This window comes from Natator depressus, chromosome 3 (assembly GCF_965152275.1).
Source record: "Natator depressus isolate rNatDep1 chromosome 3, rNatDep2.hap1, whole genome shotgun sequence".
Taxonomy (NCBI): Eukaryota; Metazoa; Chordata; order Testudines; family Cheloniidae; genus Natator; species Natator depressus.
The window spans coordinates 538,692-561,249 of NC_134236.1; the positions used below are offsets into that span (position 1 = coordinate 538,692).

General features: G+C 46.8%; 1 protein-coding gene across 1 annotated transcript in view; it reads left to right on the top strand.

Annotated features, from left to right (window-relative positions):
• IFT172 (intraflagellar transport 172) overlaps nucleotides 1–22,558 on the top strand; it is a 133,700-nt gene that overhangs the window by 32,100 nt on the left and 79,042 nt on the right. Inside the window, exons 10-15 of the mRNA XM_074947253.1 lie at nucleotides 1,897–1,992; nucleotides 2,844–3,005; nucleotides 3,735–3,788; nucleotides 4,411–4,514; nucleotides 9,434–9,519; nucleotides 16,636–16,748. Of these exons, the coding sequence (XP_074803354.1) occupies nucleotides 1,897–1,992; nucleotides 2,844–3,005; nucleotides 3,735–3,788; nucleotides 4,411–4,514; nucleotides 9,434–9,519; nucleotides 16,636–16,748 (615 nt within the window). The remainder of the gene's footprint in view (nucleotides 1–1,896; nucleotides 1,993–2,843; nucleotides 3,006–3,734; nucleotides 3,789–4,410; nucleotides 4,515–9,433; nucleotides 9,520–16,635; nucleotides 16,749–22,558) is intronic.

Consider the following 22,558-nt stretch of genomic DNA (forward strand, 5'->3'; position numbering starts at 1 on the left):
GCATAATGACTTAGCCACTCCCAGTCTCTATTCAAGCCCAAATTAATAGTATCCAATTTGTAAATGAATTCCAATTCAGCAGTTTCTCGCTGGAGTCTGGATTTGAAGTTTTTTTGCTTTAAGATAGCGACCCTCATGTCTGTGATTGCGTGACCAGAGAGATTGAAGTGTTCTCCGACTGGTTTATGAATGTTATAATTCTTAACATCTGATTTGTGTCCATTTATTCTTTTACGTAGAGACTGTCCAGTTTGACCAATGTACATGGCAGAGGGGCATTGCTGGCACATGATGACATATATCACACTGGTGGATGTGCAGGTGAACGAGCCTCTGATAGTGTGGCTGATGTTGTTAGGCCCTGTGATGGTGTTCCCTGAATAGATATGTGGGCACAGTTGGCAACGGGCTTTGTTGCAAGGATAGATTCCTGGGTTAGTGGTTCTGTTGTGTGGTGTGTGGTTGCTGGTGAGTATTTGCTTCAGGTTGGGGGGCTGTCTGTAGGCAAGGACTGGCCTGTCTCCCAAGATTTGTGAGAGTGTTGGGTCGTCCTTCAGGATAGGTTGTAGATCCTTAATAATGCGTTGGAGGGGTTTTAGTTGGGGGCTGAAGGTGACGGCTAGTGGCGTTCTGTTATTTTCTTTGTTAGGCCTGTCCTGTAGTAGGTGACTTCTGGGAACTCTTCTGGCTCTATCAATCTGATAGAAGGGGGGAAGGGTGAGAAAACCTGGATTTGTGCTGGAAATGGCCCTCCTTGATGATCACTTTAGATAAGCTGTTACGAGCAGGACAGTGGGGTGGGAGGAAGTTTTGTTTCATGGTCTCTGTGTGTATATAATGTCTTCTGCAGTTTCCACAATATGCTATGCATCCGATGAAGTGAGCTGTAGCTCACGAAAGCTCATGCTCAAATAAACTGGTTAGTCTCTAAGGTGCCACAAGTACTCCTTTTCTTTTTTCTTTTTACACATTTAAGACCTTCATCTTTAAAACGAACCTGGTTTCATTCTTTGATAAGATTAGACGTTTGGTTGATGAGGGTAACTGAGTCTATGTAATTACTGAGATTGTGGAAAGGCATTTGGCTTAGTACCGCATGATATTCTGATTTAAAAAATGAGTACATGTTAATGGATTAAGAACTGGCTGACAGACCTCACAAAGTAGTTGTTAATGGGGAATCCATCATTCAATGGCGGTGTTTCTAGCGGGATTCCACAGGGATCGTACTAGGCCTGACACTATTCTACATTTTCTTCAATGATCCAAAAGTAAATATAAAATCACTGCTGATCAGATTTGTTGTGACACAAAGATTGGTGGAATGGTAAATAACTATGAGGACAGGGCAGTCATACAGAGCAGTCTGGATAGCTGGTAAGCTGGGCCCATTCAAACAAAATGTGTTTTTAATGCAGCCAAATAGAAGGTCAGACATCTAGGAAGAAGGAATGTAGGCCATACCTATAGAATAGAGACTCTATCCTGGAAAGCAGTGACTCTCAAAGGGATCTAGAGATCATCTTGGATAGACAGTTGAACATGAGCACCCAGAGCAACACGCTAGTGAAAAAAGCGAATGTGATCCTTGGATAGATAAGCAGGGGAGTAGTGAGTAGGAGTCAGGAGGAGATTTTACCTGCGTATACAGCATTGGTGAGCTTAGTACTGGAATACTTGTGCAGTTCTGATGTCCACTTTTTCAGAAGGATGTTGAAAAATTGGAGAGGGTGGAGAAAAGAGCCACAAAGATTATTCAAGGGCTGGAGCAAATGTCTTACAGTGAGAGAACTTCATCTGTTTAGTTTATCGAAAAGAAGGCTGAAGAGTGACTTGATTACAGTATCTAAGGTCCTTCACTTGCTGCACTCTACCTGCCTTGTGTTTGCTCCCCAGGGCACCCTTTGTGGAGGGGTGGAGCAGTTTGACTGCTGCCTTCGCAGGAGCATTTACAAGAATAAATTTGAAATGACATATGTGGGGCCGAGCCAGGTAAGCAGTTCATCACCTGTGTGAAGCAGGTGTCTGTGAGTGAAGCTGTGATAATCAGTCACCTAGCACGCTTAGTCCTCAGTACTGTCTGCTACCCTCCTGTCTTGCCCAGGTCTGCCTCCACAGCCTGTTCCCGGTCCCCAGACCCTCCTTGCAGTCTGCTGTGATGGGTTTCATAAGCTCTCACAGCTGGGCTCCTGCTTACACCCAGCCCCAATAAAACATTGGCTTTGTTTAAAAAATTTTGTTCAAAAGAGTTAAGGGTACCACTGGAATTCAGCAAAGTGCTTAAACAATTCCACTGGCTTGGAAAGCCCTGTGCCTTCTAAAACACCCAAACGTTTAAAAGTCTGGAAACGGAATCCAGCCTCTGCCCTTGCCCTCCTGCCCACCCCAAGCCAAACTTTGGCCCCTAAAATTTGGAAAATATACACAGAAGTCAACACAGTGCATTACCAGGCGAGGGTAAAATCCCATTGCTAGCTAAGGGATCCATCTCCACCAGTTTGCTGGGAAGTGTGTATATTTTTGCATATATTAGGAACAAGATTCAGTGTGGGTGAGTGGTGGAGGGCAGCTGGGGTGACAGACCTGGCATCAGTTCCTGGCTCTAACATAGACTCATTGTGTGCCCGTGAACAAATCACTCAGTCTCATTGTGCCATAGCTCCCCAGGGGTACAATGTGGGGGGGTGAGGGGAATGCTCCCTTTCCTGCAGGGTTGCTGTGTTTGTGAGGGGCTGGGGCATAGAACTACCTAGACAGATAAACAAGAACCTTCCTTAGGGCTCTTGTGTTGTGCTCCTGTAGGGGCCAGCCAGCTTCCTTACCTCTTGCCCTGCTCTCTCCAGGTCATTGTGAAGAACCTCTCCACAGGAACCAGAGTGGTGCTGAAATCCCACTATGGCTATGAGATTGATGAGGTGAAGATTTTGGGGAAGGAGAGGTACCTTGTGGCCCATACCTCAGATACACTGCTGCTGGGGGATTTGAACTCCAACAAGCTCAGTGAGGTACTGGAAGTCGCTGCAGAACCTTGTGGTTGACCTGGTGTCTCTGGATTCCCAGGCAGACTCACTGGCGTCTGAATAGTGTGTTGGTTAAAAACAACTAGTGGTTTTAATAAGTCTGTATCCGCAAAAAGAAAAGGTAGCATCTTAGAGACTAACAAATTTATTTGAGCAGGACTGTGAGAGAAGGAGATGAAGGGATAGACAGGCTGTGTCGTCGGTGGAGGGAATGTGAAAGGAGTCCAGGTCCAAGATGCAGGCTGGGGCCCTGGGAGCAAAGGCAGGGAGCTCGAATTTGACGCCAGCTCAGTGGGGAGCCAGCGATGGGTGTGGGGGTCTTATTACCTGGAAAAGTAGGAGGAATGGCAGTGCAAACTGCTTGCTGGCCGTGCAGGCACCTGAAGCATTGGGAGGTGAACTCTTGTGCAGCATCCCTCACTGTGCCTAGTCAGGCTGTTTGCAGGGAAGGCATCAGGCTTGTCTGTGCTGCTGCAGAGAGTGGGAGGAGGTTAGTTCCACAGAGCCAAATAGAAGTGAAATTTCAGAACCCAACAAGATGTAACAATCGAGATGAAGTAAGAGCTGAAATGCTTCTGCTGCTTTGATCGCTAGCTGGAATCTCATCTCGCTGACCCCAGATCCCATGGTGCCTGCAGCTTGACAGCAGTGCAGTGACAGCAGCCAAGGGACCACCAGGGCAGCGCTCATTCACTCCACACCCTTGTGTTGCAGGTGGCCTGGCAAGGATCCGGAGGAAACGAGAAATTTTTCTTTGACAACGAGAATGTGAGTTGGATTGGGTGAAACTCTTCCCTCTCCTGGCTGAATACGCTATTCACAAACTGAAAACATGAAGTCGTCCCCTGGGGTGGCCCATTTCTTTGCCATGCCTCATGCTGTCCACCCAACTCCTGCAGCCTGTGGTCTGCTCCCTACCCTGCCCATGTTTCAGGGAGCAGAACAAACCTTTGGTATGGGAGCTTGCATGAACAGTGTTTCCACAATGGAGGGGTGGAAACACTGCCCAGGCAGCAGAGGGGTAGGGCAGAGGAGGAAGACGCTGGGGGGAAATTAGACATACAGAGAGCAGACATATGACTCACTGGGGGGAATCCTACTCCACCTGGCACGGCTGAGAGGCTTGGAGGAATCGGCTTACTAGCCTACAGCCTGGCTCCTACAGGACAAGAAACTCAGCCCATTGGTACTGATTAGTGGCAGACGCAGCAGGGAGACCAAGGATGGAATGAGCTCCAGAGACTGAGCTCTCCTCCTGACTCTAGAGGGTGAATCCAGGTCAGGGTGCAGGGCATCCCTTCCACAAATCCAGCTAGTACCTGTGCTCCTCCACTGAGCCCTTCCTCTCACACTGCCTGCTGTAGGAGTCCTGTCTTCTGTCTCCCTACAGGTCTGCATGATCTTCAATGCTGGAGAGCTGACTTTAGTGGAATATGGAAGCAATGAAATTCTGGGATCTGTCCGCACTGAGTTTATGAATCCTCATCTCATCAGGTAAGTGTCGCACTCCTCCTTATCCCCACCACAGGTACTGCCTTGAGACTGCATGGGACTGATCGGGGGCCATCACATCCTAAATTGTCCCCATGCATGGGTTCTAGCCCTGAGACACAATGTGACCTGGGAACCTGGGACTGAGCCTGGGCCATCACATCCTAAATTGTCCCCATGCATGGGTCCTAGCCCTGAGACACAATGTGACCTGGGAGTGAGGCCGGGCCATCACATCCTAAATTGTCCCCATGCATGGGTCCTAGCCTTGAGACACAATGTGACCTGGGAACCTGGGAGTGAGCCCGGGCCATCACGTCCTAAATTGTTCTGTTGCATGGGTCCTAGCCCTGAGACACAATGTGACCTGGGAACCTGGGAGTGAGGCCGGGCCATCACATCCTAAATTGTCCCCATGCATGGGTCCTAGCCCTGAGACACAAGGAGACCTGGGAAACTGGGACTGAGCCCGGGCCATCGCATCCTAAATTGTCCCCATGCATGAGTCCTAGCCCTGAGACACAATGTGACGTGGGAACTTGGGAGTGAGCCCGGGCCATCACATCCTAAATTGTTCCCAGGCATGGGTCCTAGCCCTGAGACACAAGGAGCGCCATGTTGCTCCTGAATGGTCTCTGAGGCTTAGCTTGCACTTAAAAGCTAGGTTGAGGTGACGTCACAGGGGACGTGCATGTGCGTCAACAGAAGAATGCTTCTGTCGACATACCTACCATTGTTTGGGGAGGTGGTATTTCTGTACCTATGGAGAAACCTCTTTTGTCTGTGTAGTCTATGTCTACACTGCAGGGCTATGCTGGCATAGTCTCCATAGTGTAGACACCCTCAGTAAATCTGCATCCCGTGGACAATGTTATGGCTAGTGGGTGCACAATTGTTATAGGAAGACAGAAGTACATTTGTCACATGCATTTTTGTGCATGGCTCTGATGTTCCTCTTTCTGAAGAGGGACCCCTAACCCACACCTGAGGCCAGCTGGTCTGACTGGCACTAAATGGAAAGTCTCAATGCCATGAGTCTTGCTCTATTCCTAAAAAAATCTGTTCTTCACTTCTCTCTCCTTCGCAACTGAAGGCCTCTCTCTCTTGAGTGGTAACAGTTAATTTAACTATAACAGGGTTCAAAAAAGAACTAGATATGTTCATGGATATGTTCATGTTCAAGGCTATGGGGTGGGAGGAGGTATTGTTTCATGGTGTCTGTGTATATAATGTCTTCTGCAATTTCCACAGTATGCATCCGATGAAGTGAGCTGTAGCTCACGAAAGCTCATGCTCAAATAAATTGGTTAGTCTCTAAGGTGCCACAAGTCCTCCTTTTCTTATTACTGATTAGGTTCACTTCCTCTGGGGCACCTGGCATTGGCCACTGTTGGTAGACAGGATACTGGTCTGGATGGACCTTTGGTCTGACCCAATATGTCCTTTCTTATGTTCTTATGGAGGATAGGTCCATCAATGGCTATTAGCCAGGATGGGCAGGGCTGATGCCTCTGTTTGCCAGAAGCTGGGAATGGGCAACAGGAGGTGGATCTCTTGATGATTCCCTGTTCTTTTCATTTCCTCTGGGGCACCCGGCATTGGCCGCTGTTGGAAGACAGGATACTGGGCTAGATGGACCTTTGATCTGATCCAGTGTGGCCATTTTTATGTTATTAATGCTTGCTCGTTTCTCTGTGAGGAGCTGGGATGCTCACTCTCCCATCTCTGTGTTTGCCAGCCCAGTCTTGAGGTAGCTTCTGGTCACTCACCCTTTCCAGCTGCTTCAACAAGCCAGAAAATGGCTAATGCCTCATCCTTGCTTCTCCACCTGTGGCATCTGAGTCAACTGAGCACCAAGTATGGCGTAGTCAGGCCTAATCCTTGTGCTTATGCTCCCCTCTGGACTGTTGTGGCAGTGCAGCCTAGCCCAAAGTGCTGGCCATGCTGTCAGAGGCAGGATGCTGACTTTCCGGACTAGATTGCAGCAAACACTTTGCAGGGTCCTGAGTCTGTGAGACAGGAGGTGGTTGCAAGGGTTTTGGCCATTTTGGTACACTTATCAATCATGGATGTTCCTTAGGGGACTAAAGGCTATTTGCGATGCTTCTGTAATTCGGCATCCCTGGTCATCATCTGACGGATTCCTCTGCTCTGAATTGGTGCTCTCCATCCCTGAGGAGGTTTGGGTTGCACCCTTTGAGTGAACAGAGGCAGCTAACAGGAGAATTGAAGGGTATAGCTGCAGCCTCTGTGCTTGGAGGTAGCAGGACTTGGTGAGTGATTCATTTGGTCTTTCTGGGGGTTGTCTGTTGCACTATTCTTTTGCTCTCTGTGTATGGGCTGCATCACTGTGCCAAGGGTCCCTGAGGAAGCAGACAAACAGGGAATTGGAATAACTCATTTATGAGCATAAATTGAATGGAATTGGTATTACTGAAACTTGAAGGGATGATTCCCATAACTGGAATGTTAAAATCAATGGTTATAACCTGTTTAGGAAGGATTGCGTGGGCAAAAGGGAGGGGAACAGGACACTCTATGCAAAAATGGCATTACCTGTTTCAGAGTCATTGAGAACTTGGAATGATCTTGAATGCTTACTGAGAAGGTTTTGGAACAAACTGATAAATTAAGTAGTAATAAGTCACCAGTAGCAAATGATGTTCACCCAAGAGTTCAGATGTGAAATTGCAGAACGATCAACTGTAGTATATAACATATCGCTTAAATCAGTCTACATACCAGATGACTGGTGGATAGCTAATGTGATGCCAATTTTTGAAAATGTTCCAGCAGTGATCCTGGCAATTCCAGGCCGGAAAGCCTAACTTCAGTACTAGACAAACAGTTGTTACTCAGAACTCTAAGCCCAGGTCCCTGCTTCCTTCCTGGTTGCTGCTACCCTGCGTGGTTCCTGTTTCCTTGCCCTGGCCCCAGTTGTTGACTCTGGCTTTGATCCTTCGTGTGACTTCTGACTCCAACTCTGGCTTGACCGTTGGCATAACTTCTGACTGTGACTTAACTCTTGGTGTGACCATGACCCAAATGTTACCCATGGCTCCAACCACTAGGTCAAACTCAGACAGCCTGTGTTATGGGTCCTGAGAGTATAAATCAGATGCTAGGAATTTTAGGAAGTTGAGAAAGGAAGAAAGGAAGACAAGAAGAAATCTATGGCTAACAGAGTTAAGGACAATAAGAAGGAGTCTTTTAAGTATATTAAGAACAAAAGGAAAGCTAACAATGGTATTGGTCCATTATTAGATAGAAATGGTAGAATTGTTCATTGATTTATAGATTCTAAGACTAGAAGAGACCACTGTGATCATCTCGTCTGACCTTCTATATAACACAGGCCAGAGAAGTTCCCCAAAACTATTCCTAGAGCAGATCTTTTAGAACAACTTCCAATCCTGAGTGTACATGTAACAGTAATTAACCATTGGAACAATTTACCAGGGGTCGTGAGTCTCCATCACTGACAATTTTTGAGTCAAGATTTGATGTGTTTCTAAAAGATCTGCTCTAGGAATTATTTCAAGGCAATTCTCTGGCCTGCGTTATACAGTGGGTCAGAATAGGTAGTCAAAATGGCCCCTGTTGGTCTTGGAATCTAGGAATCTGTTAATTTGCTCTCGTTGTGTTCGGAGCCTATTTAGGATAATTTGTGGCATACCAGCCTGGGAGCCTGGCCCCTGCACCTCCCGGAAGCTGTCTCTAATGTGCAGATGCTCCCAAGTGGGTAGTGATGTGAGGGTCCTGGCTCCTGCTCCATTTGCTTCCACTGCCTTCACGGGTTGCTGAGCCTGTGCTATAAGAACTGAGAACCCTGCCCACACAGTGTGATCAAATGGGAATTGTCTGTGACAGTTTTATGAATTCTATGTGTGCCTCAGTTTCTTTCTGTCCTTTGCATTATTAACCCTGGGGACGAAAAAGGGTTAAGTTTCCTCTGGGGGCGCAGCACAGGACATGCGGTGAGGATATTGCCTTGTTGTCTGGGCTCCAGTGAATGAGGTGGTTGTGGAACTGGATGGAACCTGCTGAGAGGAGAATCCAAAAGAGACAATGGAAAGCTCCAATGACCAGAACGCTGACACCTAGCAAACAATGACACAGAGCAAGGAGGTTTTTGAGACATAACCAGCAAGAGTGGGCTTCTGGAGGAGGCTGGCCTCTCTTCCCTGGGAGTGGCTAAGGAGCCAAAGAGGGACCGAGCCTGAGACGGAATCCACTACGGCTTGGCTGGTGGGCTGCTCTGGCTTGATCAGAATGGGTGGTGCTTTAACCTTTATTTGTGAACGCTAACCTCAGGCCTTCCAGTGCTGTGTTCCAGTTGCCTAATAAGTCCTACTCTGTTTTGAAAGGCCGGTTTGGTGTCACCACAAATACTGGCTAGGGAGCATTAGTCCCTGAAGAGCAAACAAGTCTCTAACAAGGAGTCTGTCTCAGCTGAACTGCTGAGCAGAGCTCCCAATGTGAAGCAGGAATTCTGGAGTGCCAGGGCTCAATCTCAGAAGCAGTGTGGCTGTGTAGCCTAACCTGAAGGAAGAGTGAGACCCCCTGGGGAGTCTGGCACACAGATGGGGTTCCTCCAAAAGACTGTTTAAGATGGGGCGTAGGACTTATCCCACAGATCTGTGATAGAAGGTGTTTCAGAGGCAGAATTTCAGGGACCTGAGTAACTGTCCCTTCTAGGTAGAGAACCACCAATCTGCAGGGACTAAGGGCTGTACAGTACCCCATGGGACCTGATGGGTAGACTGGGGTGGTTGTGGGAATGGAGAGCCACAGGTCAGGAGGTGTGGTTCCATGGGTGGAGGGGGACACCAGGGGTGGTTCCGGGGGAGGGTGGGAGATGCCCCATGTGGTTTGGCAAGTGCACAGCATTGTCAGTCATTCTTCACTCTTCTCCATTACAGCGTTCGCATCAATGAGAGAAGGCAAAGAGGGATGGAGGAGAACAAGAGACTGGCATATCTTATCGACATCAAGACTATAGCAGCAGGTGAATGGTGACCCTCGTCCTCCCTGCCCCTGTCTACATTCACGTTCTTCCGGGAGGCGAATCATTAGAGTCAAGTTGCACCCATGTCTGACTGGGAGGCTGCCCTGCTCACAGGTCTGTTACATGTCTGGTGAGGACGGCGGGTCTCTGGGGCAGGGCCATGTCTCCTGTCTGTGTGTGCGGCCATCAGTCATCATAACTGTGTTGCTGCGGGCACTGTCAGTGCACAGACCCCTCGAGCTGATGAGATGGGTGTTAGTGCTGCCAGGTGAAGCTCCCAGAGTTGGGATGTCTCAGCGCGTTCTGCCCCGATGCCTTAGGTATGCGATGTCATGGTGCAGTTTCCATGGGACCCTGCCTCATCCGGGGATCGCAGGACTTGAGTTCTGGATGCTCAGGTTGAACAGTGTGCAGAGAACAACGGAGTAGGGCAAGAATGATTTGCAGTCTGCAATGCTTGTCGTGCAGTGAGGCTAAAGAAGCTGTTTATTTAGCTTAATACAGAGACGGTTAAGAGGTGACTTGATCATGGTCTACAAGTACTCACCTGGGGAAGAGATTTCTCATAGGAGAGACTCTTTAGTGTAGCAGACAGATGCAGGAAGAGATTCAGTGCTTGGAAGTTGAAACTAGACGAAGATCGGAAATAAGGTGCACATTTATATACTGAGGGCAATTAATCATGGGCACAACTTACCAGGCAGTGTAGCAGGTTCCCCCGCACTTAGAGTCTTTAAACGGGGACTGGGTGTCTTTCTAAGAAATATGCTGCAGTTCGTCCAGCAGCTACACGTTCAGTGCAGGAATCGCGGGTGGGGTTGTCTGGCCTGTGCTCTGCCGATCAGACTCGATGTTCAGAATGGTCTCTGCCAGCCGTAAATAGTGAATAAGAGCAGAAGAAGAGAGAATTGCTGTCTGTCACCATCATGAACAATAATGTTCCCGCCTTCCTGGCATTGCTCCCCAGCCCCTTGCTGACCGTGTGGTCAGTTACAGGTCGTTCCTGAGTGGTAGGTGGCAGGGATGCACAATTCCCCTGCACCCTGGACTACATAGACCAAGGGTGTAAATCCCTGTCCTCAGCTCCTCTCTGCCAGCTGGAGTGGGCACAGAACCAACCTCACCCTTTACCTGGCTTCACCTGAGGCCTCTGCAACCGTGGCTAGCCTCGGTGTACATTCCCAGCAGGCACCCCCTGGACTGAGTGGTCATGATGCCGAGCCACATCCTACTGTCTTTGGACTGGTGGCGGGATCCCGACTCGGTGCTGCAAGGAGTTCCCTTCGTGATCCCATCTCTATCGCTTACTCTCATGCGTCGGACCTGGGCTAGGGAGCTCATCTGGGGGAGCTCAGCACCCAGGGCCACTTGCTACAAAACAATCTAGCCGTTCATATCAATGTCAGGGAACTCAAAGTGGTTCACCTGGCCTGCCAGGCTTTTTTTCCCCACCTGAAGGGCAAGGTGGTCAGGTCCTGGCAGACAATACTGCCGCAATGTATTACATCAACAGGCAGTGCCTCTAACCGCATGTCCAGGACCCGGTTCCCCCTTGGGACCTGAATCTTGTGCTGTCACGGCTCATGGGTCCCCGCTTCAAACCCCTGGCGTCCTGCTCCCTCCTTCTCTCTTGGAAGGTCTCCTTTTTAGTCGCTATTACTTCGGCCTGTGGGGTGTCTGAGATCAGAGTGTTCACGTCAGAACCGCTGTTCATGATCTTCTATAAGGACAAGGTCCAGCTGCACCTGCACCTGGCCTTTCTACCCAAGGTCATCTCCCAGTTCCATACTGGTCAAGACATATGCTTGCCTGTCCCTTGTCCGAAGCCTCACATGACCGATGAGGAATGCAGGCTGTATACCCTGGACGTCAGATGGGTCCAGGCTTTCTACATAGACCGAAAAAAGGTGTTCTGCAAGTCTACACAGTTGTTTGTTGCTGTCGCGGATAGAATGAAGGGTTGCCAAGTGTCTGCCCAGAGAATCTCCTCCTGGATCACGGCCTGTATCCACTGCTGTTATGAGCTAGCGAAGGTGACCCCACCGGCGACCGTGACGGCTCACTCGACTAGGTTGCAGGCATCCTCGGCAGCCTTCCTCGCCCAGTGCTGATCCAAGAAATTTGTCGAGCTGCGAGCTGATCGTCCATCACACATTTGCTTTGCGCTAGGCACTGATCCAGCAAGCTTGAGATGACGCTGGTTTCAGCAGAACAGTGCTCCAATCTGCAAAACTGTGACCTCCTAGCCCACGACCGAGGATTCTGCTCGTGAGTCACCTACAATGGAATCTACAAGCAAGCACTCGAAGGAAAAACAGTTACCTATCTTTCGTAACTGTTGTTCTTTGAGATGTGTTGCTCATCTCCATTCCTTTACCCACCCTCCTGCCCTCTGTCGGAGTTGTCGGCAAGAAGGAACTGAGAGGGTGTAGGGCCGGGGGCGCCAGATATACCACGGCATGAGCGCAGCACTCCAGGGTCCCCCACAGCTGACCCTACGGATACCGCTAAAGCAAAAGTCTCCGACAATTGCGCACGTGGCACGCGCAGACCTACAATGGAATGGACATGAGCAAGACATCTCGAAGAACAACAGTTATGAAAAGGTGGGTAACTAATTTTTTTAAGTGGATTCATCCTGCGATGGGGTGTGTGCCCCACACAGGCTGTGAATGGATAATGGCGGTCTGAGAGGCCAATTACCATACCAGACTGCACTGGAGAGCGGGTCAGGCTTAACTGAGGATAAGTCTAGCTAAGGAAGGGCTGGGAGAGGACTGTGAACAGAGGAAATTGACCACAGAAGGGGACTAGAAGCAGAGAGTCTGCAGTCACTCTCTGGGACTAGAGAGAGTGAGGATACCAGGAGGGTCCAAGAGGAAGCCCATGGGGAAGAGATGACCCGGGATCCTCCCCTGAATAGAGAAGTCTGGCAAGAGCCAGGGGAGAGACAAAGCAGCCACTGGCTCCAGTGTTAAGCCCTGATAAAAGGCATGATGCAGACTTCCAAGGAGAGGGCCCTCTGAGCTGTTCAATGCAGGAACAGCAAGGGGAATTTAAGAGGCATGAAAGACTAAGACCAAGGAAGGCAGCAGGTGATTTGGGTTTGCTAGAGGATTCCGGGGGAGGGCCCTGAGGGTCCCAGTCCTGAGAAAAAGGTGAACCTAGAGAGTTGCAGGGAAGAAGGCCTGAGAAAGGCTCAGTAGGAAGAAGCTCAGAGAGCCAGCGGCAGCAAGGAGTTGGACCAAGCAGTCCTTGGTCCTGGTTATAGGATCCCTGGGCTTGAATCCAGTGTAGTGGGAGGGGAATCCAAACCCTCCCATTATCAGCCACCAGAGAAGGTGATGTGAAGTCCCTGAGAAGGAGATAAAGATGACTGAAAGCCCTAGGAGAAGGATCTGAGGACCACCAGGCACAGAGTTGGGGCTGAAGACCTGATAAATGGTCTTGGACTTTGTTGGACTTTCTGTTACCCTTGAAGGGGCAGACTAAATCATGATCACCAGAGGACTAGAGCACATGCCATCGGGGACGCCAGATTGGGGGAGAGATGCTACAGCACCCCTGGCCATGAGGAGGTGCTCTAGTGGTGAGGACCCCTGCCTCCTTCACTCATACCCTTCATCTGCTCCCTTTGGCAGGCCAAAAAATGAATTTGAAGAGCAGCTAGCAAAAGACACACAAGCTAACAGCAAAAATGTTTTAAAGTATATAAGAAGCAGGAAGGCTGCCAGACAATCAGTGGGGCCACTGGATAATCAAGGTTCTAAAGGAGCACTCAAGGGAGACAAGGCCATTGTGGAAAAGCTAAATGAATTCTTTGCATTGGTCTTCACTGCGGAGGATGTGAGGGGGATTCCCATTCTTTTTTGATAACAGATCTGAGGAATTGTCCCTGACTGTCGTGTCAGTAGAGGAGGTTTTGAAACAAATGTATAAATTAAACAGTAACAAGTCACCAGAACCAGATGTTATTCACTCAAGAGTTCTGAAGGAACTCAAATATGAAATTGCAGTTACTAATTGAGGTACCATAACATATCATTTACATCAGTCTCTGTACCAGATGACTGGAGAGTAGCTATTGACTTGGCAATTTTTATAAAAAGGCTCCAGAGGCGATCCTGGCAAATACAGGCTGGTAAACCTAACTTCAGTATCAGGTAAATGGGTTGGAACTACAGTAAAACACAGAATTATCAGACACGTAGATGAACACGATTTGTTGAGGAAGAATCAATGTAGTTTTTGTCAAGGGAAATCATACGTCACCGATCTATTGGAATTCTTTGAGGGGATCAACAACCATGTGGCCAAGAGTGATCTGTTGGATGATGTGTACTTGGATTTCAGAAAGCTCTTGACAAGGTGTCTCACCAATGGCTCCTAAGCAAAGTAAGCTGGTGTGGGATAAGAGGAAATGTCCTTTCATGGATCCATAATTGGTTAAAGGATAGGAAGCAAAAAGTAGGAATAAGCTGTCAGTTTTCACTGTGGAGAGAGGTAAATAGCAGGATCCCCCAAGGATCTGTACTGGAACTAGTGCTGTTGAACATATTCATAAATTATCTGGAAAAGGGGGTGAACCGTGAGGTGGCAAAATTTTTAGATGATACAAAATTCTCAAGATAGTAAACAAAGCAGACTGTGAAGAGTTACAAAGGGATCTCACTAAACTGGGTGACTGGGCAAGAAAGTTGCAGCTGAAATTCAGTGTTGATAAATCCAAAGTAGTGCATCCTGGAAAAAATAATCCCAAGTATACATACAAAATGTTGGGATCTAAATTAGCTGTTACCACTCAAGAAATTGATTTTAGAGTCATCAATGGATAGTTCTCTGAAAACATCTGCTCAGTGTGCACGGGCAGTCAAATAAGATAACGGGGGTTGTTAGGAAAGTGATAGATAAGACAACAGAAAATATCATAATGCCATTATATAAATCCATTCTATACTACACTTTGAATACTGTGTACAGTTCTGGTCACCCCATCTCAAAAAAAGATATGTTAGAATTGGAAAAGGTGCAACAACAATTAGGGTTATGGAGCAGCTTCCATATGAGGAGAGATTAAAAAGACTGAAACTGTTCATCTTAGAAATGAAATACGTGAGCAGGGATATGATAGAAGTCTATAAAATTATGAATGGTGTGGAGGAAGTGAATAGGGAAGTGTTATTCACCCCTTCGTGTAATAGACAAGGTGAATGAGGTTATATCTTTTGTTGGATCCACTTCTTCTGGTGAAAGAGACAACCTTTGAGTTTACACAGAGCTCTTCTTTAACCAAGATGGTCAGGGACGCAACTCCACACCTTGGGTGTCCCTAAACCTCCAACTGCCAGAAGCGGGGACTAGACAACAAGGGATGAATCATTCGAAAATGCCCTGTTCTTTTCATGCCCTCTGAAGCATCTGGTACTGGCCACTGTCCGAAGACAGGATATTGGGCTAGATGGAGCATTAGTCTGACCCAGTATGGCCATTCTTATGTTCAATATCTGCCTATCATCCTTAGATTGTTGGTTTTAATATATTTTCTCATCCTATTTCTAAAAGATTCCTTTAGGGTCTGGTTAAAGTATTTCCACCTATGAAGGATCCCTGGAGATCTGAATATTGTATTGTCTAGTTTAATGAAAACTCTATTTAAGACTTTAGTTACCCCTCTGTTAAACCTTCCGTCCATGGAAACAGTATTTTTGCATATAGCATGAGTGAAATTAATGCTTTGATGTCAGGTCCTCCCTATATGATGTTTCATAGAGGTAAAGTTTCATTAAGACCTCATCCAAGCTTCCTGCCTACGATTGTGTCTGAATTTCATGTTAACCAGGCAGTTAATTTACCAATAGTTTGTCCAAAACCTCATGCTGATAAAATGGAAAGGACTCTGCACTCTTTTGCTGTAGCTAGCGCTTTATTTCACCTTTTATCTGAACAGAACTAAATCTTTTAGTTGTTCTTCCATATTATTTGGCATATGCCGAGAGAGTTAAAGATAAACCGATTTCCTCTCCGACACTTTCAAGTTGGATTTCAAGATGTATTAAATTGTGCTATTGTTAGCAATTAGGGCCCATTCTGCAAGAGCCTAAGATGATTCCATAGCTTCTTTTAGTAATGTCTCGGTTTTAGGAGTTCCTAAGGTAGCCACATGGGCTTCTATTCATACTCTCATGAAACATTATGTAGCTAGACAGGCAACTAGAGAAGATGCGACCTTTGTTACAGCTTTGTTACTTAGATCTGTCTTTACGTAACGCTTGTGTACCCACCCTCCATCTGTCAATTGCTTTTCAGTCTCATGAGTGGAAGACATATAGACAACCACTCAGTTAAGAAAAAGAGGTTACTTACCTATAGTAAATGATGTTCTTCAATGTGTGTTGTCTGTATGTATTCCATGACCCATCCTCCTTCCCCACTATATGAAGGCCTTGCAAGATTTTGGCTGGTGAAGGAACATACTGGCAGTTGGTCCACCCCACCCCTTTATTCTTGGGTGGGATGGATTGTGTGAGTATGTGTAGACCAACGGGGGACCTGCTAGTAAGAAGAAAATGTCTTATCTCTGGCGCTAGGGGGTGCACAATACCTGTGAGTGGAAGACGTATAGACAACACATCTCAAAGGTCATCAGTTACTATAAGGTAAGTAATTTCCCACTTTACTGAAATGTTGGTGTGTTCCGGGGGCGAGGAGACAGAGATTTTCTAGCACACGCTGATCACAGAGAGCAGTTTGGAACCTCTCACTTTGTTGAACAACGCTCTTTGACTGGGAATTTATTAGTGTTCTGTCTGGTACTAGTTTAAATGTCTCAGGAGATGGATGGGCTTCCATCCTTGGGAGATGAGTCCCTGCCTGACACAGCTCGCTGTCAGGGGACTTATCCTGATATGCAGCTTACATGTCCCTTTCTCAGTGTCATCCCCTTGCTCTGAGTTGTGTCCTCCTTGTACCACCCTAAATAATCCCTCCCCATCCTTCGCCTGCCCACAGACTGAGTGCCTCCTTTGCAGCAAGGCTTCTGGCAGCTCTGCCCTGCAATTCACCTCCTGGCTTGACAGAACATTCTCATACTGAGCCTCTCTTCTTTCCCTTTCCCAGTGGATCTTGTTGGTGGCTACAACATTGGCACCATCAGCCATGACAGCAAGATTGACTGGCTGGAGCTGAATGAGACGGGCCACAAACTTCTCTTCAGGGACAAGAAGATGAGGGTGAGGTGGGAGACAGGCATGTCCAGGGTATGGGGTGTGAGCTGGGCATGCTCAGGAGCAGGGAAGGTGGTGGGTAAGGTGGGTGTCACAGCTCTAATCTAGTGTCCCCTCTTGGCCACTTGCCAGCTGCCATGAGGGGATCCAGCTGCTCAGTCCCAGGTGTTTTAATGCTCTGGACACTGCGCAGCATCCAAGCACTACCACTGCTTTGGGACCTCTAGTCACATTCTCAGAGCACAGCCCTTGTCTAGCACCCTCTCCGGAGAGCTGCTACCACACTGCTCAGCCCCTGGAATCAGTACTGACCCCTTAGTCTTGCCCATAATTTAAATGCACCCTTTCCCCGAACTCCAGCCAGGGTGTGTTTTGGGCCCACAGTTTACCTCTTCAAGGGCACGTGATAGCTGTAACACGTGAAACACACACTTTGCACAGGATTGTAACACCTTTGCTGTTTACATAATCATACGAGAGATACACAGATCTTATAGAAAACAACAAACATCCTGAACACAGTGCTTTACACTGAAGTTGACCTTTCCCTGGAGAGACAGCCAAGTTTCACAGATTTATAGATTCCCAGGCCAGAAGGAACCACTGTGATCACCCAGTCTGCTCCCCTGTCTCACAGAGGCCAGAGAACTTCCCCAAAATAATTCCTAGAGCAGATCTTTTTGAAAAACATCTAATCTGGATTTTCAAATTGTCACTGATGGAGAATGTACCACAACCCTTGGTAAATTATTCCAGTCGTTAAATACTCTCACCATCAAAAATGTGTGTCCTATTTCCAGTCTGAATTTGTCTAGTTTCAATTTCCAGCCGTTGGATTGTGTTGTGCTTTTCTCTGCTAGATTGACCAACCATTATTAAATATTTGTTCCCCACGTGGTGTCTTGCAGGGGTCAACCCTATGTCTGGTACTATCAGTGTTTTCATTAATGACTTGGATAATTGAGTGGAGAGTATGCTTATAAAATTTGCAGATGATACCACACTGGGAGGGGTTGCAAGCTCTTTGTAGGACAGGATTAGAATTCAGAATGACCTTGACATATTGGAGAATTGGTCTGAAATCAACAAGATGAAATTCAAAAAAGACAAGTGCAAAGTACTTCATTTAGGAAGGAAAAATCAAAAGCACAACTACAAACTGAGGAATAACTGGCTAGGTGGTCGTACTGCTGAAAAGGATCTAGGGATTCTTGTGAATCACAAATTGAATATGAGTCAATAATGTGATGCAGCTGTGAAAAAGGCTAATATTCTGGGATGTATTAACAGGAGTCTTGTATATAAGAGATGGGTGTGATGGGTTGGGCCACAGAAACCCCCTTGGGAACTGTCACCTGATGTGTTGGGGCTACCTCTGAGCCCATTTTCCCTGGCAGCTTGGGACTTCAGTGCCTTGCCTGGTTGTGCCAGACATGCTAGCCTACTACAAACACAGACCCAGCTCTGAACCACGTCCCCCAAAAGCTGCAGGCTTAACTGAAAACAGCTTAAGAAGTACTCCTGTCTCCAACACCTAGACACCTAGTTCCCAATGGGATCCAAACCCCAAATAAATCCGTCTTACTCTGTATAAAGCTTATACATAAAGCTTATACATAAATTGTTTGCCCTCTATAACGCTGATAGATATGCACAGCTGTTTTCTCCCCCAGGAATTAATACTTGCTCTGGGTTAATTAATAAGCAAAAAGTGATTTTATTAAATATAAAAAGTAGGATTTAAGTGGTTCCAAGTAATAACAGACAAAACAAAGTGAATTACCAAGCAAAATAAAATAAAACACGCATGTCTAAGCCTAATACAGTAAGAAACTAAATGCAGGTAAATCTCACTCTCAGAGATGTTCCAATAAGCTTCTATTACAGACTAGACTTCCTCCTAGTCTGGGTCCAGCAATCACTCACACCCCCTGTTGTTACTGTCCTTTGTTCCAGTTTCTTTCAGGCATCTTTGTGGGGTGGAGAGGCTATCCCTTGTGCCAGCTGAAGACAAAATGGAGGGGTTTCCCAGGGGCTTATATAGTCTCTCTTGTGGGTGGAAACCCCTCTCTCCCCCTGTGTAGAATCCCAGCTACAAGATGGAGTTTTGGAGTCACATGGGCAAGTCACATGTCCATGCATGACTCAGTTCTCTACAGGAACGTTCCCAGGAAAGCTCAGATGTGGATTGGCGTCTATCAAGGAAGCCAAGTGGACCTTCCATTTACTTGAATAACCCCTTCATACTGTGTTGACCAAATCTGCCTTAGGTGCTTTCTCCTGCAAACCCTTTAAATACAAGCATAGAGCCAACGCTCATAACTTCAGATATAAAAATGATACATGCATACGAATAGGATGAATACATGCAGTAGAATATAACCTTTGCAGAGATTTGTTACATGGCATATCTAGCATAAAACATATTCCAGTTATGTTATATTTACACTCATAAGCATATTTCTATAAAGCATTATGGGGTGAAATGTCACAATGGGAATTAATTGTCGTGCTCTACTCGGCACTGTTGAGGCCTCAGCTGGAAAACTATGTCCAATTCTGGGTGCCATGCTTAAGGAAATATGTGGACAAATTGGAGAGAGACTAGTAGAGGACAGCAACAAAAACGATAAGTCCAGATCTAATTCATCCCAGGGTGCTGAGGGAGTTGGCTGATGTGATTGCAGAGCTATTGGCCATTATCTTTGAAAATTCGTGGTGATTGGGGGAGATCCCAGACGATTGGAAAAAGGCAAATATAGTGCCCATATTTTAAAAAGGGAAGAAAGAGAACCCGGGGAACTACAGACCGGTCAGCCTCACTTCAGTCCCCGGCAAAATCATGGAGCAGGTCCTCAAGGAATCCATTTTGAAGCACTTGAAGGAGAGGAACGAGATCAGGAACAGTCAACATGGATTCACCAAGGACAAGTCATGCCTGACCAACCTGATTGCCTTCTATGATGAGATAACTAGCTCTGTGGATATGGGGAAAGCGGTGGATGTAATATATCTTGACTTTAGCAAAGCTTTTGGTACGGTCTCCCACGGTATTCTTGCCAGCAAGTTTAAAAAGTATGGATTGGATGAATGGACTACAAGGTGGATAGGAAGCTGGCTCGATTGTCGTTCTCAACGGGTAGTGATCAACGCTCAATATCTAGTTGGCAGCTGGTATGAAGCGGAGTGCCCCAGGGGTCGGTCCTTGGGCTGGTTTTCTTCAACATCTTTATCAGTGATCTGGATGATGGGATTAATTGCACCCTCAGCAAATTCACAGATGACACTAAGCTGGGGGAGAGGTAGATACGGTGGAGAGTAGGGATAGGGTCCAGAGTGACCTAAACAGATTGGAGGATTGGGCCAAAAGAAATCTAATGAGGTTCAACAAGGACAAGTGCAGAGTCCTGCACTTAGGACGGAAGAATCCCATGCACTGCTACAGGCTGGGGACCAACTGACTAAGCAGCAGTTCTGCAGAAAAGGACCTGGGGATTACAGTGGACGAGAAGCTGGATGTGAGTCAGCAATGTGCCCTCATTGCCAAGAAGGCCAACGACATATTGGGCTGTATTAGGAGGAGCATTGCCAGCAGATCAAGGGAAGTGATTATTCCCCTCTATTCGGCACTAGTGAGGCCACACCTGGAGTATTGCTTCCAGTTTTGGTCCCCCCACTACAGAAGGGATGTGGACAAATTGGAGAGAGTCCAGCGGAGGGCAACGAAAATGATTAGGGGGCTGGGGCACATGACTTACGAGGAGAGGCTAAGGGAACTGGGGTTATTTAGTCTGCAGAAGAAAAGAGTGAGGGGGGATTTGATAGCAGCCTTTAACTACCTGAAGGGGGGTTCCAAGGAGGATGGAGCTAATCTGTTCTAGTGGTGGCAGATGACAGAAGAAGGAGCAGTGGTCTCAAGTTGCAGTGGGGGAGGTTTAGGTTGGATATTAGGAAACACTATTTCACTAGGAGGGTGGTGAAGCACTGGAATGGGTTCCCTAGGGAGGTGGTGGAATCTCCATCCTTAGAGGTTCTTAAGGCCCTGCTTGACAAAGCCCTGGCTGGGATGATTTAGTTGGGGATTGGTCCTGCTTTGAACAGGGGTTTGGACTAGATAGCTCCTGAGGTCTCTTCCAACCTTGATATTCTACGATTCTATGAACCTGACCTAGGAGGAAAGGTTACAAAAACTGGGCATGTTTCATCTTGAGAAAAGAAGGGGCGGGGGGAGGTGATTACAGTCTTCAGCTATGCTTGGGGCTGTTATAAAAAGGATGGCAATCAGTTGTTCTCCATTTCCACAGAAAGTAGGACAAGACATAATCGTCGTTAATCTGCAGCAAGGACGATTTAGGTTATACGTTAGGAAAAACTTTCTAAATCTCAGGGTAGTTAAGCTATGAAATAGGCTTCCAAGGGAGGTTGTAGAATTCACGTAATTGGAAATTTTAAAAGGCATGTTGGACAAACACCTATCAAGGTTGGTCTAGGGTTACTGGTCCTGCCACGGTGCAGGGGCTGGATTGACTGTTAAAAACCAGGGAACAAACCCCTAACTGGTTGTGAGTTCTAAACGTAGATTTCACCAACCACCTGCACCAACGGCAAATTTCTCAGGTACTTTAATATCTTTAACACAGAGTCACAGACAGTCCCCTTGGGTTCTCCAGTCTTTCTTGCCACCCAGGTGAGCGTATCTCTGTGTTAGATGGCCCCTTGCACCAAAAATTACAGCGATAATCAGGTTACTCCTGATCCCAAAGGACCAGTCATCCCAGGTCAATTGCACTTTAGATCTCACACCAAAGACAACACTTGTAACCTTATAGTAAAACTATATGAAGATGTATTAAATTGGAAAAGGAAATCAGAGAGCTATTTACAAGATTAAAGCAAGCAAACATTAACTCATTCATGTGTCTCAGTCTTAGGTATGAAAAGGTAATACAGGCTTCTATAATCAGCAAGTTCTATTTGAGCTTTAGGGCTAGCCCAGGCTAAGCAGCTGGGGATTTCTTGCTTATGTTTAGAAACACCTTGCTTCCTCCCCTGAGTCCAAGGAGCATAGGTTTTTATCCCTCTCCTGTCATGTGCTCTGAGCTTCAAACTCAGTTGATGGGACTTGGGAGGAGTCCACTGTCACGACTCATCTTCACAGGGAGCAGAGCAGAACAAAAATAAGAGTCTTTAGTCCTTTTGTTGACAATTCCTCAACCCAGATGTAGGGAGTTTCCAGTTGTAAGATCCACCCATATCCTGTCTGGTATCCATGGGTCTCCTCTTTCGGGAGGGGCATAACTGTTTCTGTAGAAGAGAGCAGCTCTTCCCACTAATTAATGTGTGTGATAATTCATACAGCCACAGAGGTTCACAGGGCAACCGCTCAAATATTACATTACAGTGTGAGGCACAGATAGCTCAATAAGATTTATGCAGCAGCAACTCACAAGTGTTCAATAGAGTTTAAACACTAATCACTTCCTTGTAATTCTATCAAATTTTTTTTGTTTTATCAGTATTAACCCACAAGTGAGCCGACAGAGTCCAGCTACGTGTCTGTCATTGTCCAGCTGAGCCATGGAGACCCTGGCATGAACTGGCACTTGGCCTGTCAGTGTCACAGTATACATTTACATTTAGCTGTATTGAAATGCATGCTGTTTGCTTGCGTCCTGTTTACCAAGTGGTACAGATTGCTGTGAATCAGTGACCTGTCCTTTTCATTGTTTACCTCTCCCTCAATTTTTGTGTCCTCTGCAAATTTTATCAGTGATGGTTTTATGTTTTCTTCCAGTTCATTGATAAAAATGTTAAAT